At 36.9% G+C, this 17,752-nt stretch overlaps 1 protein-coding gene across 1 annotated transcript in view; it reads left to right on the top strand.

The window, feature by feature from the left end:
* Nucleotides 1-17,139, top strand: part of MAP6D1 (MAP6 domain containing 1) — a 486,720-nt gene extending 469,581 nt beyond the window's left edge. Inside the window, exon 3 of the mRNA XM_044070007.1 lies at nucleotides 13,982-17,139. Coding sequence (XP_043925942.1) covers nucleotides 13,982-14,059 — 78 coding nt within the window. The 3' untranslated portion in view covers nucleotides 14,060-17,139. The remainder of the gene's footprint in view (nucleotides 1-13,981) is intronic.
* Nucleotides 17,140-17,752: the final 613 nt, after the last annotated feature.

Below are 17,752 nucleotides of genomic sequence, written 5' to 3' on the forward strand. Positions count from 1 at the left end.
GCAGTCCTCAGTTACATGGCATTATATAATTCAAGTATAGTATTAACTACAATAGTTATAACACATACTTTCTTGTTTCCTTGTGGGATAGAGGCTTAGGGAGAGGATTGGCTCTATTCTTTAGCTCAGGTAGAGCCCATTAGTCTTAGCATAGGGTTTAGTTCTTGGCCTTCAGGCAGGGCAGATTCTCATTCCCTAGTTCAGGGCAAGCAGGGTGGAGAGTTTCTTGGTTCCTTGTGGGATAGAGGCTTAGGGAGAGGATTGGCTCTATTCTTTAGTTCAGGTAGAGCCCAATAGTCTTAGCATAGGGTTTAGTTCTTGGCCTTCAGGCAGGGCAGATTCTCATTCCCTAGTTCAGGGCAAGCAGGGTGAAGCATAGCTCTCAACCTTCCATCTCCAAAATGAGGAACACTCGCCTTCATAATGTGGAACAAATGGGCAGAATGTGGAACTTATACTAATGGCTTACTAACAACCTCCGCTAGGAAGGTCATAGGAAGGTTAAAATATGCTGGTTTTACTTATAAAGACGATCCTTTCATGAATTAATATGATTAATTTCTGTTTACCATGGATTTCACTGAAAGAAATTCCTAACACTGAATGTGTGACTGACTCTTTCAATGTGGAACTCTGAGGAACTTTGAGGAACATGAACGTTTTAAGACCCCAAATGAGGTACGTTCCTCTTAATGAGGTACACTTGAGAGGTATGGGGTGGAGAGAATGGAATAGGACGCCGTAGCCAGGGACACGCAGCAGCCAGAGCTAATCCAGGAAATAAAATTTACATTTTGTTGACCAGGTTAGTCCCACTAAGCCAATGGCTTCTTTTCAGGGGAGACCCAAGGTGGTGTTCATGCTAACTAGGGTACATTTGGCCAGGACACCAGGGAAATTATTGTACTATTTTCTATAACAGCCATGGGATCTTTTACATCCACCTGAGCTACCACCAATTCAGGCAGATGGGACCTCAGCTTAACATCTCAGTTAAAGGATGGCACACTCAAGAGTGCAACACCCACTTTATGCTTCACTGTAGTGTCAATACTGGAAAAAATAATTTAACTACATGATGTGGGAATAGAACCTGCAGTCTTTTACAATAAAGGCAAGTACACTACTTGCTTAGCAACTGAGACTGCTTCTTTAAACAAAGACATGAAAATGCCACATTCTTGTTTCTAAGCTTATATTTATTTACTTATTTGTCAGCAAAGAAAGTGAGCTGGTCCATTGCAGACCATTTTTAGACTTGAATCTTGGCCAGTATGGAATTAAGTGTGTGTGTGTGTGTGTGTGTGTGTGTGTGTGTGTGTGTGTGTGTGTGTGTGTGTGTGTGTGTGTGTGTGTGTGTGTGTGTGTGTGTGTGTGTGTGTGTGTGTGTGTGTGTGTGTGTGTGTGTGTGTGTGTGTCTTTGTGTCTGTGAGGCAGTTCTGAGTAAGCTAGTTTTGTTAGCATATATTGGAAGAGTGAGTAGAAATAAGTAGCCAAGGAAAACTTCTAAAACCACAGGGATACGGCGAGCATGTCTACACCCTGAAAGTGCGAGACATGTATGTTAAGTGCGAGACATGTATGTTAAGTGCGAGACATGTATGTTAAGGACTGACACTGCCATTCCAGTTTAGTTATAAAATGATTTTTAATTGTCTGTCTTCTTATAGCTGAGAGCTTTCCTTCATGTGAGCACTCCAATCTTAAAATCAGAGTGAAATTTCCTTTAGTTTCTTGATTGATGCTTGATTTTTTTTTCTGATGGAGTTTATCCTTTTCCTGCCATGTAATTTTGTTATTGATATCTTAATTTTCCACCAGAATGTATCATTCTACAGGAGCATTTTAGTAATATCATTTAATTTATCACAGAAAAGGTGCATACTATTTCTTCATTTTATATCTTAGAATATTACTCATAAGTAAATGACTACCCTTATTGAAGTTACATACTTCTGAGATACAATGCATAAATTATATCAAAGCTGACTATTTATAAAGAACTAAGCTGTGGTATTACCCAAGTTCTTAGTGGAGAAGCCATATACATAAAATATATACTCATGTAAAAGATCTGTTAGGACTAATTCTAGCATTTCACCTTCCCTTCTTGGGTTTTTAGTATTATATCGCCTTCCTATAATTTAGTATTAGTTCCCTTGCTTGGGATTTTAACAATCATTACATCACCTTCCTATAATTTAGAATTAGTTCCCTTGCTTGGGATTTTAACAGTCATTACATCACCTTCCTATAATTTAGTATTAGTTCCCTTGCTTGGGATTTTAACAATCATTACATCATCGTCCTGTAATTTAGTATTAATTTCCTTGCTTGGGATTTTAACAATCATTACATCATCTTCCTATAATTTAGAATTAGTTCCCTTGCTTGGGATTTTAAAAGTCATTACATCACCTTCCTATAATTTAGTATTAGTTTCATTGAATAGGATTTTTAACAATCAATTTCAGTTTTTGTTTCTGACAAAAATTTGTGAAGGTGTGTGCATTCATATTATTACTGTGCTACAGCACCCAGACTACATTTAGATAGCTGACATTCCCCCAATAAAACAGTAGCTGAATAAATGCTTTAAACAATCATTTGTGGGAGAAACTCCTGACATTTAGACCTAGAAAGGGAATATGATATATAGCCCAGAGAAGTGACTGTGTATGTCATCAGTGTTAGTGATTACACACAGGATTTCAGCATTACCCAGAAGTTGTTATAGCTGACAATAATCATTAACATAAATAAAAAGATATCCTTCTTTGCTGATACTTACAATAGAAATCTGCATACCACCCAGTTTATTTATAGCTTACTGATGACTGCATCCAAACATGTTTATGAGACGGTTCATTTTTAATGTCCTAAGGAATAATAATGATTCTGCAATGATCATTCACCTTCTCAAACATTTCACATTAAGTAGTACCCCTTGACTTAATTTAATATTTGAATTTAAGTCTTGTCAGGTTGTGCTTGTAGGCAAGAACAGTTTCAACTGGTTTATTTAATTACTTACTCAGATAATGTAAACCTTAAGGGGAGACATGCAACGTACATTTACAGAATAAAAATGAAAATATACCCATCTCTTCCCAGTATATGATTTATTGAATTCCATTACACAGACACCATCCTTGTTAACAACTGTTAAATGTTGTAATTTTCTTATAGCATCCCATACCTCATGAAGGTAAGGTAGTATGTCACTGAAGATATATTATCAGTTTCATAGAGGACATAAGGTGCAGCTACCATCTGTTATTTAATATCACACATGCAGAGGTGCTTAACATCATTTATTTACTTTGATCGATGATAATGTTGCATTTCTCTGTGTAGCACTTTGATTTTTTACTCTGCTTCTAGCATCATGTGCATTTTCACTAATGGAGATATTACAGAGAATGTTTCCTTATACAGTCTAGTTAGGTTTCTATCAGATTCTCTCACTATCTGGTATATTACCACTAAGTTATTACCATCATGGAGTAAAGTGCTCCGAGCTTTTAGTAATTATACATCATCCAGTATTATCTAATGTTTTATGAGACAGAATGCTTTGGATGAAAGAACCTAGTCTGAACCCTTCTTTGGGATTTGTATGGAAAATTATCCACATCAGCATTCTATGACCACAGTAGGACGTGCTTGTGCGTGTGCATGTGTGTGGGCGCGCGCGTGTGTGTGTGTGTGTGTGTGTGTGTGTGTGTGTGTGTGTGTGTGTGTGTGTGTGTGTGTGTGTGTGTGCAAGTGTATGTGTTTCTTGCAACTACAGGTTGAGATTAGGTAATCAGTCTTATGTAAGTAAAGAAGACAATAGACACTGTCATTAAAAAACAAGGTAGGAGTTTTAAGTACAGTTAGAGAATGTGATCTACTCGGTTTTAGTTGCAGAGCTGCACAGTGCAACCTAACTTTAAATTACCTATCTGAGATCAAGTTCTGAGTATCCCTTTTTATAGGTTCATAGGTTCATACTAGGCTATCTGCCCAAGGGCATTTATAAGCCTAGCCCATAGTTATCTTGACTTTCCCTTTAGTTTGAATAAAAACTATGCCTATCATTTTTCTGTGCCTCTGTCAAGCAGTGACACTGAAGTAATCCCTGGGGTATATCTGCGATCTCCCATCCATTGGTCAAGATTCCTCTTGAACAAGGCCAGCGAGGTGCTCTGCCTCACATGTTTTGTTCCACAGCATAGGAGTCTCTGGGTGATGAATCTGTCCCTCCAGCACGTTCTATTTATAACCGTGTCAAGGTTTAAGTCTCCTGGTTCTGAGGGATCTAGATTTTTGAGGTGAAGCATATTCATCAAATCTGGGTTTAACATGGCCTTATATGTCAGGCACAGGTCACCTCTGAGCAAGAGGTATGAGACTGAATAGAGCTGGAGTTCTTTCAGTCGGGCAGCATAAGACATATTTTGAGACCCTTTATCCTTTTGGTGAGGAACTTTTGGGGCCTTTCAAGCTGCAGCAGGTGTCTGGTCAGATACATTCCGAATGGGGCATTGTACTCAATCATAGGTCTAATGAGTGATGAGTACAGGGGGATGACCTCCCTTGATCTAGATGTGAATCCCTTCATGATCAGGTGGGCGATATAGAAGGTTTTCCTAACTACTTCAGCAACATGAGTGTCAGGCTACTGTCAACTTGGGTCCCCAGATCCCTGATGACTTTTCTGTGCTCAGTGGATTGCCACCTATATGGTAGCTATTTTGGCGTTTAACTTCAGGCCATGGCTCTGGCACCAGTTATCTGTTTCTGTGCGGCCCTTCTGGAGGATATCTGTGTCAGATGTGTTTTCGGCTATGGCCCAGTTTGCAGTCATCTGCAAACTTTGTCAACCCTCCTGTGTTTGCTTGTACTTCAGAAAAGTAGATGCCGAACAAAGTGGACCCAGGACTGAGCCCTGTGGGACACCACTTGTGACAGGCTTTGAGTCTGACATGGCTCCAGCAACTCTGACCCTGTGGGTTCTGCCACTTAGCCAGTTTGCAACCCATCTTGTGATGTATGGGTTTACATTCAAGCTGATGAGTTTTTCGATGATACCTGAGTGGGGTATTGTAGGCTGTATGGACTGCCTTTCCCTCATCAATGGCCTTGGTGACTGTCTCAAAGTCAACCAAGTTTAAGAGGCAGGATCTGCCTTTGACAAAGCCAAACTGGGTTGGATCCAAAGTCTGCAAGTTCCCTATGTCTTTATTTATGAGTTCCATTATGATCCTCTCCATGGCTTTGCAGATAAGGCTTGTCAAGCTAATGGGTCTGTAGAGGCACTATGAAGTGGGACCACAGTGGCCCATGCGCCCTCCTTGGAGTGGTTTATCCTGAGGTGAGGCTAAGATTAAACAGCTGTCCTAACTGTGGGTTTATTTCCTCGTTGAGTTCATACACCATCGTCCCATGGATGCTGTGTTTTTGCCTTAGTGAGGCAGTTCTCACCTGGGCGTTGGAGATGTTTGGGGCTACAATCCTCTGGAATAGATATCTCTCCTTTTGGGGGGAGGGAGAAGTTTGCACTGAACCGGTCAGCCAGTAGGTTAGCAATGTATGTAGGTTCAGTAATTTTCACATCATTTTGAACTAATTCTGAGCATATCTGGGAGTTTCCTCCTAGGTTTCTAACATAGCTAAAGAAGGCCTTATGATTCTCTTTAGAGTCCTTGGCGATTTTTCTCTCAAAATTTGCCTTGGATGATTTTATGAGAGCTCTTAGTTTTTACTTATAATGATCAAAGGTGTCTTACCTTTCAAGGATTTTGCTCTATCTTGTAGTAGCTTCCTCCTTTTGTTGTAGAGCTTGTTTATGGCTGGGGTCCACCAGACTGGGCGCTTGCCTTTGGTACAGAGAGTCTTAGTTTTGTTTGGGATTGCCTGATCCATGCAGTCCTGTAGGTGCTGGTAGAAGGCATTTGTAAGTGATTCAGCGGTTTGAGTAATGTTTACCACTGGCTCAGGGGCCTTAAAGGAGACCACACTAGTTTTTAGAAGTATGAAATCGGCTTTTGAGAAGTTTTTCACTGTGGTCTTTTTTGTTTCAGGTGGGGGCGGGATGAGGACCTCCAGCGAGATTATGTAAACTTTGTAGTAAATCTTCATATCTGATTTGTGGTATATCAAATTGAATATTGATGGTTTTATCTTACATTAAAATAAAACATGACAGCTATACCATATAGATGGTACACATCTCCTGTAAATATATGCACTTACCCTTTACCGAGGAGTTTGTCCTGTAAAAACTATAGAAACATCATATGATCACTGTATGAGTCATAAAAACACTCTGTGTTGTGAGCAGAAGAATCCACAAGGGAAGCAACACCTTATCAGTTGGCCTTTATAAACATAAAGTGAAGAACCACAAACCAGTGACTACTAAAATTATTTTATTACTCCTGACATCTCGGCTGTAGCCTCCAAGGAAGATAAAAACATGAGGAATCTCCCATGTATATATATTGTAATTCAGTAATCAATAAAAAATTAATACAACAATTAAAGCATATTAAAACCCTTTAAAGCAGCAGAGTTACATTTCAGAGCAAAATTTTACAATTAAACTCTGAATTCATGCCTTTGGGGCTTTGAGTGTCAAACTTAAGAATGTAAAGAATGTTCTTTATGAAGTAATTGTTTTTCATACAAGAATCCAAGGGAACCTTATCAATTCTTTCTAAAACTGTGCCCTGCAAACCTGTTGCAGAACTTTGATGTTCATTCTGAAAATGCACCGCTACTGAACTAGATTCTTTAACATTAATTATGTCTTTAATATGTTCCAACAATCTTACTTTGAAAGCTCTCTTTGTTTGTCCAATATAAAACTTGCCACAAGGGCACTTCAAGGCATAAATAATGCCTTCTGTACTACATTTAAAACTACCTTTAACATTAAATTTTCTTCCATTAATATATTCTAAACTATTTGTAACATATTTACAAGCTTTACACTTTCCACTGTGGTGGTGGTGCTGCGGTAGCATTGTCGTCTCAAAGTTAGACGTTGCCTGTTCGATTCTCAGTTAGAGCGTCTTCTGTGTGGCAACATGCGTGAATGGGCGTTCCTTTATTGAAGGTTGTGCGTTAGGCCCGACAAGCCAGCATGTAAAAATCTACTGACAATCATTAGCGGACCGGAGTTCCGCTGTGGCGACCCCTAACCGGGAAAAGCTGAAAGACACAACAACACTTTCCACACACCTGAGTACTTTTTCTTCTTCTTTCGGCTTTTCCCGGTTAGGGGTCACCACAGCGGATCACCTGTTTCCATTTCTTCCTGTCCTATGCATCTTGCTCTGTCACACCAACCACCTGCATGTCCTGTCTAACCACATCCATAAACCTTATCTTAGGCCTTCCACTTTTCCTCTTACCTGGCAGCTTCATCCTTAGCATCCTTTTCCTAATATACCCAGCAACCCTCTTCAGCACATGTCCAAACCAATGCAATCTCGCCTCTCTGGCTTTGTCTCCAAACTGTCCAACCTGGGCTGACCTTCTAATATACTTATTCCTAATCCTGTCTATCCTCGTCACACACAGTGCACATCTTAACATCTTTAACTCTGCCACGTCCAGCTCTGACTCCTGCCTTTTTGTCAGTGCCACTGTCTCCAACCCATATAACATAGTTGGTCTCACTACCCTTTTGTAGACCTTCCCTTTCACTCTTACTAGTACTCATCTGTCACAAATCACTCCTGAAACTCTTCTCTACCCACTCCACCCTGCCTGTACTCTCTTCTTCACCTCTCTTCTACACACACCATTATTCTGAACTGTTGATCTCAAGTATTTAAACTCAGCCACCTTCGCCAACTCTACTCCCTGCATCCCCACCATTCCTCTATCCTCCCTTTCATTCACACACACCTGAATACCTACATAGGGAATAATAAAATCTAAATTGACTGGGGGAATGATGAATTTTTTTAATTAATTTTAATATGCTTTAATTGTTGTATTAATTGTTTTATTGATTAATGAGTTACAATATATATATGGAAGATTCCTCATGTTTTTATCTTCCTTGAAGGCTTGCAGCCGAGACGTCAGGAGTAATAAAATAATTTTGGTGGTCACTGGTTTGTGGTTCTTCACTTTATCTCATTTGTTTTTTTATTTTATTGTGGTATTTTGGTTCATGGTTCTTATGGCCAGTGACCCCAATTTGGATTTACCGAGATTATTTTGTGATGGTCTGCTTGATTCGCAGCAGAGAATGGGGAATAATTTCCTTTACATCCAACCTCTGGAGAGGCTGGTTCTTCATGTTTAGAGGCTTTTATTGGATCAGGCAGCAATTCAACTGAACCTTCTACTGTTTGCAGAGATGGGAGATGAAACAGAATGACCATTTATTTGCCCCTTTTTCTGCAGTTGGGAGAAGATGTGTTGCTTCCATGAGTTCAGAAATCAAGGTACTTTGTGACTCTTTGAAAAAAATTACTGTTTAAAAAAAAATCTGTTTTTTTGAATATCCAGAATCTTTTGAAATATCTGAAACTGGATATTACACCATGGGGATTGAGAGCATTTAAAGACCCCTCTACCCCTTTCAATCTCCAGGATGAGTTAGACCTTAATTTTCACAAAAGGTGGGTGCTTGCAGCTCATAAATGTACTTTAGAATGGATCTCAATATTAGTGGAATGTGATAGGGTAAAACAGGGTGAGCTATGCAAAGAAATAAATTCCGCTTGTAACAAACTAATCACCCAAACTGATCCAGAATTTTTGGAAAAAGTATTAGGTAATATCAACATTAAATTAATAAGTCATGAAGAAGAAATCATGGCTAGAAAAAAGAAAAAACTGGTACGAGACACCCGTGATTATGACAACGGTAAGTCCTTCTTATCCAGAACCAATCATAGGAGAGCATTTCATCATGTGTCTTTTGAACGAGGAAGTGGACAGTCTGAACAACACTCCTTTTCATCGGCAGTGTCAACGAATGATTCTGCGCTATCTGGGGAAGAAGAAAATGTACCGGTAAACAATAAAACAGATTTTCCATCATTACCTAGACCTCAGAACTCTAAGGATATGCAACGGACTTTTCGGAACTCTAATAACTATGGCCCAGGGGGTTCAATTCGAAAAAGCACCAACATGAAGGACAGTCTAATACCACTGGACAACAGTGTAATTACTACAACCAATGCCCCCAGCAGTACCAGTACTCTAAGAAAGGAAAGTGGTAATTGTTCTTCTTACATTGTCAATTTGTCTGGATATTCTTTGAGTAATGTTGAAACAGCAGTTTTACAGTCTGGACTGATGTTTATACCTACTGTTGTTCCATGTTTACATGATATCAAATGTGATATTTATAAATTTATATGAAAGCTGCAACTAAAATGTTTTTTTTCACAACAAAAATACATTTTTAATGGATGAAGAAATGAATGAGGAAATTGATTCTGTGTCAGGAAATGAAAGTTTTTATTCATGTGTTTCGGATGAATTAGTGAATGCATATTATATGTTTGACACTAGTAAGATAAATTCTAATTATAAATTTACACCAGTTATAAATTATGAAATCATTATATCATTTTATCAAATGCTGAATTTTTCTGTTGCATTGGAAATTGATAGATTTTTTAAAGATGGAATAATATTGAATATAATCTTACTAAGGCAGAATGGGCTGCATTAAAAAATCTAAGTGGAAATCATAACTTGATCTTTAAACCTGCTGACAAAGGCAACAAGTTGGTCATTATGGATATATCGAGTTATTTAGAGATGTATTACACACATTTAAGTGATGTTGCTGTATATAAAAAAGTGTATATTTCCATGTATTTTTTGGCTCAACAACAGCATTTGGAATTAGTTGACAAGGGTGTTAGATTAGGGTATATTTCCAGGGAGGATGCTAAAAACAAATTTAATGTAGCTCAGGCATGTATCTCTACTGTTTACTTTAAATACATAAAACTTTAGAACATCTCCCTGGACGCCCAATTGTTTCAGGGAAACGGCATTTTTATATAATATGGGTTGTTTGTTGCATCATTTACGGTTGCCTAAAGTTTTGTCATTACCCGCTTATGTAAAGGATGTGTTTGATTTTTTGGATAGGGTTAAAAAGGTGTCATTGAATGAAAACATGTATTGGATTACATTGGATGTTAGCAGCCTCTATACCAATATTTCATATGCATTTGGTATGGAGGTTGTTAGAATTTTTCTGGGAGAATGCCCCGCTACTGAATTTATTTTGGAATTGTTATATTTTTCTTTATCCAATAATTTTTTTGAATTTAATGGTGAAATATTTCAACAACAATGAGGTACAGCTATGGGGGCAGCATTTTCCCCCTCTTATGTGAATTTAAGCATGGGTTTATTTGAGTATAAATATATTTATATAAAGCTATGTTTTATAATAAATTTGTCAAACATTATGCTCGATTCATTGATGACCTCATTTTATTATGGGGAGAGGATGAAGTGCATAATTTTATTGACAGCCTACAGATAAATAGATTTGAGATTAAATTTGACGGGATACAGAAGGGTAAAATGGTTTCTTTTTTAGATGTGGATTTGGATACTTCTAGTCCTGTCAGATTACATACTCGAGTACACAGAAAATTTGAGGGGAATATTTATTATTTAAAATCTATGAGCCATCATCCACCACACACAATAGATGCTTTACCTTATGGTGAGCTAATACGGATACATAGATTATGTAATATTGAATCTGAATTAAAGGAGGACATTATTAAAACTAGTAATATGTTTCAGAGTAGAGGATATAGTAAACAAACCATCTCTAAGGCAGTGTCTAAAGCCAATAGTAAGTGGAGTGGGAATTTAGTTAAGTCATATAAACATGAATATCATTTAGTAAATTCTGAAACGGATATATATTTTACAACTGTGTATAGTTGTTTTAGTGATATTGTGATTAATTTAGTAAAATATTACTGGAATTATTTGCAATCTAAAAAAGAAATGTATTCATGGCTCCCCAAGCAACTTAAAGTGTCTTACAGGGTGGGGAGAAATTTGAAAACTATGCTAGTTAAAGGTAAATTCATCATGCCCCCAGTCAATTTAGATTTCATTATTCCCTATGTAGGTACTCAGGTGTGTGGAAAGTGTAACGCTTGTAAATATGTTACAAATAGTTGTGAATATATTAATGGAAGGAAATTTAATGTTAAAGGTAGTTTTAAATGTAGTATAGAAGGCATTATTTATGCCTTGAAGTGCCCTTGTGGCAAGTTTTATATTGGACAAACAAAGAGAGCTTTCAAAGTAAGATTGTTGGAACATATTAGAGACATAATTAATGTTAAAGAATCTAGTTCAGTAGCGGTGCATTTTCAGAATGAACATCAAAGTTCTGCAACAGGTTTTCAGGGCACAGTTTTAAAAAGAATTGATAAGGTTCCCTTGGATTCTTGTATGAAAAATAAGTTACTTCATAAAGAAGCTCTTTACATTCTTAAGTTTGACACTCTAAGCCCCGAAGGCATGAATTCAGACTTTAATTGGAAAATTTTGCTCTGAAATGTAACTCTGCTGCTTTAAATGGTTTTAATATGCTTTAATTGTTGTATTAATTGTTTTATTGATTAATGAGTTACAATATATATATACGTGGGAGATTCCTCATGTTTTTATCTTCCTTGAAAGTTTGCAGCCGAGACGTCAGGAGTAATAAAATAATTTTGGTGGTCACTGGTTTGTGGTTCTTCACTTTATCTCATTTGTTTTTTATTTTACTGTGGGATTTTGGTCTTTAAAAACATACCTAAGATTTTTTTGTAAGAAGTAACGCCATTAAACTCCAGTAAATAAAGGACTCCTAGTATAGGAAGTCCCAAACTCAAAAAACTTTGCAGTTCAGAAGTCTCTAGCTGATCAGAAAATGGAACTTGGGATCTTGTGGATGTTTCACATTGCTCAAATCTGAGCAAAAGCACATTAATGTGCCTTATAGATAGCAACAAGTCCCATCCCTAAGAACAAAAGTCTAACAGATTGTCTTTAAGAGGAATGATGAAATGTGCTCCTCTGCTCATCAAGAAGGAGCAGCAGCAAACTACAGCAAAAAAAAGAAAAAAAGAAAAATTCCCACTGCAGGAATCAAACAAACAACTATATTATAGTCTGGGAATCTTTAGCAGATTAAACAAGGGAGCTCTGGATTTTTCAGAGGCTCATCTCTTCTCTCCACTACTCATTTCATCTGTATGGACTGCGTCAAAGAGTGTGGTATAACCTGTATGAAGTATCTTCTAAAACCGACGTTTGAAAGAAATAGTGAAAAGATGAAAGACTTACTTAATATACCTGTTAGTAAAAAATAAAAATGTGACCAACAGAATGTCTTATCTTGTGGCCATTATTCAAATTTGTATTTGGGTTTGTATTTGTTAACAGGGGGTAGAGCACTGACCCACAAAGACCATTTATACTCAGCCCTGGAGCACTTTCTGGTTAAATAACTGTCTCTCAGTCACACAGCAGGCAAATGGAGGCTGAAGGGCCTCCATTACTTTATAACTAAAAAACACAGATTACTTCAGTGTATCATTACGCCAGAGATGACTAGTTCATGTTCAACCGAAGAACTTTAACTTCTCTGCTGTCTACTATTGTTTTAATTTGAATGAATCGCCATTGCATATGGTTAACTCTTTTAATACTTTTTACCAGAATAGTAATGACCTCAGATATGTCTTTCCACACTGATGTTATTTGCCAATTGAATTGGTTTGAAATACTTACACTAATGATTACTTCAATTGTTTTAGTATTTCAACATGCTTTTCTTATGTTTTGGCGCTTTTCCCCCCTGGACCTCCACTTTAAAAGGGTCCTGCCTTGTTGAGCTATACTGGTAAGCAGAAGCAAGTAAATAAGTAATAACCTTGAACTACAGAAAGCAGCACATCAACAACTCTTTGCCTTAAACCTTGCACTAACTGACAGACTAAAAATAGCATCAAATGTAAGTCAGCTATCTGGCACAGAGATATAAAGCCCTAACTTTACTGTTGCTAAATGAGATTCACATATTGGTCCAGGTGCTAGAGGAACTAAGCAAAGGGAGATTGGCATAAGGGTCAGTAGTCAGTTCACGCACCTTGGAGGAAGGAATGGTAAGATGCTACACTGTACAAGAGCACCCCAATCTTCTATTTGGCCATTGTAGCAAGTCCCACTAAGACTGCTTCATGGTAGACATCTTACTCTGGTAATAACAACTGCCTGGGGTTAAACTGGAAAAGAGCATTAAGAGAGGGACATGACAGATGACTGAAAGGCCAAAAACTTAGTTAAACTGTAATCAGAAGGTCTTTTTTGTATAAAGAAGTCATTTCCAAGTAGAACAACAAGTTTAAGAAAGCATAAAGTATCAACCAGTTGCCATTCTTAAAAAAATACATTAAAGGACTTACTTACTGATTGTTGATAATAAAACGGATCAAAATTTGGGCAGCAACCAATCTTGTAACAGCTTCTGCACCAAAACACATCTGTGATTCATAAAAATAGAAATGTTGCAGCGTGCAGGGTGAATGGAAAATAAAATTGGGAAGAAGGCAGCATATATTTTTTTATCTCCGAGACAGAAAGTTAGATAGAAAGAAACACCTAGAAAGAAAGTGGTGTAGTAGGGGGTCAGTATTCAGTACTGCTAATGCAAAATCCCAACTGAGCTATATCTATTGCTGGAATAATTCCAATATTTCATGACTTTCTAGAAAGCATTTCATTGAAGAAAAGTAAAACTGAATGCAGATTTTGTAGAAAAGTTCTAATAATACGTATGATTTATTTAAAACATGAGTTATGTTTACTGTCCATGTTTTGTTTGAAACATTCTATGTAGTTGCCTATAAAGATTGTATATGCAGCACATTCTGTTAATACTGGATGAATTACAATTTATTGTTTGCTGTTTTATGTTTTGAAGGACCCATTGGTGAAGTCCCAGTATATACCAAATCCCTCTGCAGTGTTTCAAACCAGTTCCTCAGTCCTGAATGTATAAACTCTTAGCATCAAAAGAGCTGCAGTCACCCAAGACTTTTGAGACAGCTGTGATTCTATTTTCATAAAGTAAATACTATGCAAGAGAGTGCATATTTTTAAGAGGACACTATTTCTATATATTGGTAAGTATTGCCAGAATAGAGGACTAACAAAATGAAAACAGAAGTTTATGAACTTTAAACAAATTATACTGTCAAAGAATATATAAAGCAAAACACCATTTTATTTAGTGGTTGTGCAAAACTCCCAAGAGTTACACAAATAGCATTTCTCATGTCAAGAGTACCTAGGATTTTTATTATTGTTGTTATTCTTAGTGTTTTTCTCTGTATACAAGCATGACTCTCCGATGGCACATCTTTAGGTCGTTTTGTAAAATAAAATATTCCATATATTTTAAATTCATTTTCAGGCAAGATGCTCTTTCAAATGTGTATTTTGCTAAGTGTTAAAATAATATGGCATGTAATAAGGTACAGAACTGTCTGCCTAGTGAAAGCCTGAAATACAATTAGCTTAATGAACACTTTCTGTTTCAGTATTCCAAGCAAATGGAAATTGTCACGCTTCTGCAGTTTCTGTAGAGACTGATCTATTTTCATCTGTAGTATCTAAACAACATTATGTTCAAACATTACTGTGTAATTCCTCCTTTAAAACTAATCTTTCAAGATGTAAAAAACTACTTTAGCACTATAGGCAACTAATTTGACAAAATATTTTATTACTTTTCTGCATTTATTGCCTGCTTTTCTTTATTACATAAGATGTTTGCTTGATGACAGTTTACTCGGATTTGGGGCTGTCTGTGGATTTCCTTCTCTTCTTGTTACCTATGTTGTCATTATACAAATGAATACAGTGTCACAAAGGACTGAGGTATTATGCGGGTGTAAAAATGCACATATATTTTAGACTATAGCTTGAATGGGAAACGGAGACTTAACAGTAAACATAAGACCTTAGACTTGTAAATATTCCTGAAGCTTGTCTTAGTGGTGTTAGAACATTAGCAAACATATCACCCTGCTTAGCATTTTATTAATAACTGGTATGAACTATGCAGTTCCTGAGTCAAGATATATGTGAAGACCTTCGGCATATTACAGATGACAAAGAACCAGGAATTGCCATCCTGTTTGCTGAATAGGTGACATTTGTTTTCCTACCCTTGTTTACCATCCTCTTTGATGTGTCATCACATTGTGCCACTCTTTGTAGAACAAGTATTTGTTATATAGTCATTCATATGCCAACAGATATTATCATAGATGGCCTGCCAGATGCTTCCATCAATGCCAAAGGGAGAGTATCCTGTAACAGTAGTAACTGCCCTGTCACTTAGTTCATCTAAACTTCTGCATAAATCACAATGAGCAGTATGTCAAACTCACCTTTTCATCAAGTATCATAAGACTTTTGGACATTATTCTTATCACATTTTTTTCCTAATCTGTAAAATTATTTATATTTCTAAACTCAGTTCAACATCATGAGTTTCAGCCCAATGTTATATCGTTACAGTTTAAGTTATGTTTTATAGAAGCAACATTTTGTTCTGTTATTTTTCTCCAGTGTGAATCTTGAAAAATAATGCACTTATTTTAATAGTAAAGGAAACAGAAAGGATAACATATGCTGCAAGTTACAAATATGCAAAAAGCAGAACTGTTTTAAAGTACAGTTTTTATCACAAGGTGAGGGTATTGTCTGCATGAACAAATTACAATTACTGTCCAAAACAGCAGGAACCAAGCTAGTGGCAAAAGTAGTATAATAAGGGTGTCATGGCTAGAGCTCCATGATTATGCTTCAAAAGATAAACCTGTAACTTGGTACTGTAGAAAAAGACCCAACCATAACAGTGGTTTCACAGGAGTGTAACAAAAGATAAACCTGTTACATACTACTATAGAACAAGCCAAGACCATAACAATGGTTTCAAAGGTGTGTAACAAAAGATAAACCTGTTAAATGCTACTGTAGAGCAAGACTCGACCATAACAATGGTTTCAAAGGTGTGTAACAAAATATAAATCTGATATGTGCTACAATAGAGCAAGACCTGACCATAACAATGGCTTCAAAGGTGTGTAACAACTGTTACTCACCTCCAAGTGCTTTTACAGGAAAAGGTGCTACATAAGTAGATAAAACGCCATATACTACAAAGAGTAATTACTGGGTTAAATTTCTTGACATTCATGTCTTGAAAACATAATGACATGGTTACAATCAGAGACCCACTTGTAACCCTGTATATTACATATATTTATCCTAATAGAAAAATGATAAAGGGGTATAAAAATATATACATTCACTAGTACTGGTGGCATGGAAAACCCGTTCCTTGACAATAATCACTGAAACTACGTGCTAATCCCTTACGATATGAGGGGAAGGAGAGTGTGCACTGTGATGAAACAAAATGAAAAACTAAACTTGATTTCAAAGTATGTCTGTTAATTGTAACATAACTTCCAAGTAACATATCTCCTGTCTTTGTCAGGGATTTGCATACACAATGTAAATATATATTTAGCTGTACTAGTTCTGTTACTTTTGCTGATGGAGTGCCTTTATGGAAGAATGCCTGGGCTTGGTAGTACAGTAAGAATATTGATTACTTAAAGACGTAATTGTGAAGGTGGTGATCACTGTTAATGTGATACCTTGATCCTGTATGCAAAAATGGAACAATGGAGGTAGATGCTGATGCCGATAATGGTGACTAGAGAGACCAGCTAGAGTGAGTAATGTGGAAATTGCAAGGACAGAAGAGTCCCAAAAGTAAGTACAGTTAGAGTTCATCTTGCAGAGATGGACCAGAAATGCTGGTTCTGGGTTTTGAGAGTTATTTTCTCAATGATTGTATGGGATTTCCACATAAGAACAAATAAGGAAAGCAAATGATGTCTACATACAAATATTTACTTTTTATGGACACATAACCTATACTAAAGAGTAAAAATATTACACACTGAAATTTAATGTTCTATGATAAATGTGACTTTTGTCTTGTATGTTTCTGCTTACTTCAACAGCATTTTAGAGAATTTTGCATAAAATTTAAATGTATTATTTGAGTATACCTCGATTTTTTTTTCTCTTCTTCTGTTTAATGCCTTGTGTTATTCTGGAAAATGAATGCTTTGTTATTTTATTATTATTTTTTTTACGGATAAAGAAACTTATATGAAATAATATACTTAATTAGATGATGAGGGACTCACTGCCTCCAAAATAGAAAGATCACTATAATCTTTAACAGTGTATAATTTAAGGATAACTAAGTTAAGCTGTAACTACTCATCTGAAGTGGATGCCTTATTTCTTCTTAAAGAGCCATAGACCTGGTTTGCAAGTAGAGAAGGTGAGACAAGCCAATTTACTATGAGAAGGAAGGCAATAAGTGATGCCTAGCAGGAACGTTATGTCTTACACCCAGTGGATGTAAGACAAGCCCATGCTGCTGCATCACCACTGTAAGACAAGGGTAACCTGACATGAGGAGACTTGCTTCCCTACAGAAGACAGCAATAGTGGAGTTCAGAAAAGTTAAAAGGGGAGGGGGTGAGCCAGAGGGGGAGGATAAGCCACTGTGCAAGACCAGCAAGCTAGCCCATTCTCTACCACCTGACTCTTGCCAGGGAACAGAGAGGCATTTGAAATTTCTAGGTAGGAACAAATA

Source organism: Protopterus annectens, chromosome 4.part1, assembly GCF_019279795.1.
Source record: "Protopterus annectens isolate FY-2018-M chromosome 4.part1, PAN1.0, whole genome shotgun sequence".
Taxonomy (NCBI): domain Eukaryota; kingdom Metazoa; phylum Chordata; order Ceratodontiformes; family Protopteridae; genus Protopterus; species Protopterus annectens.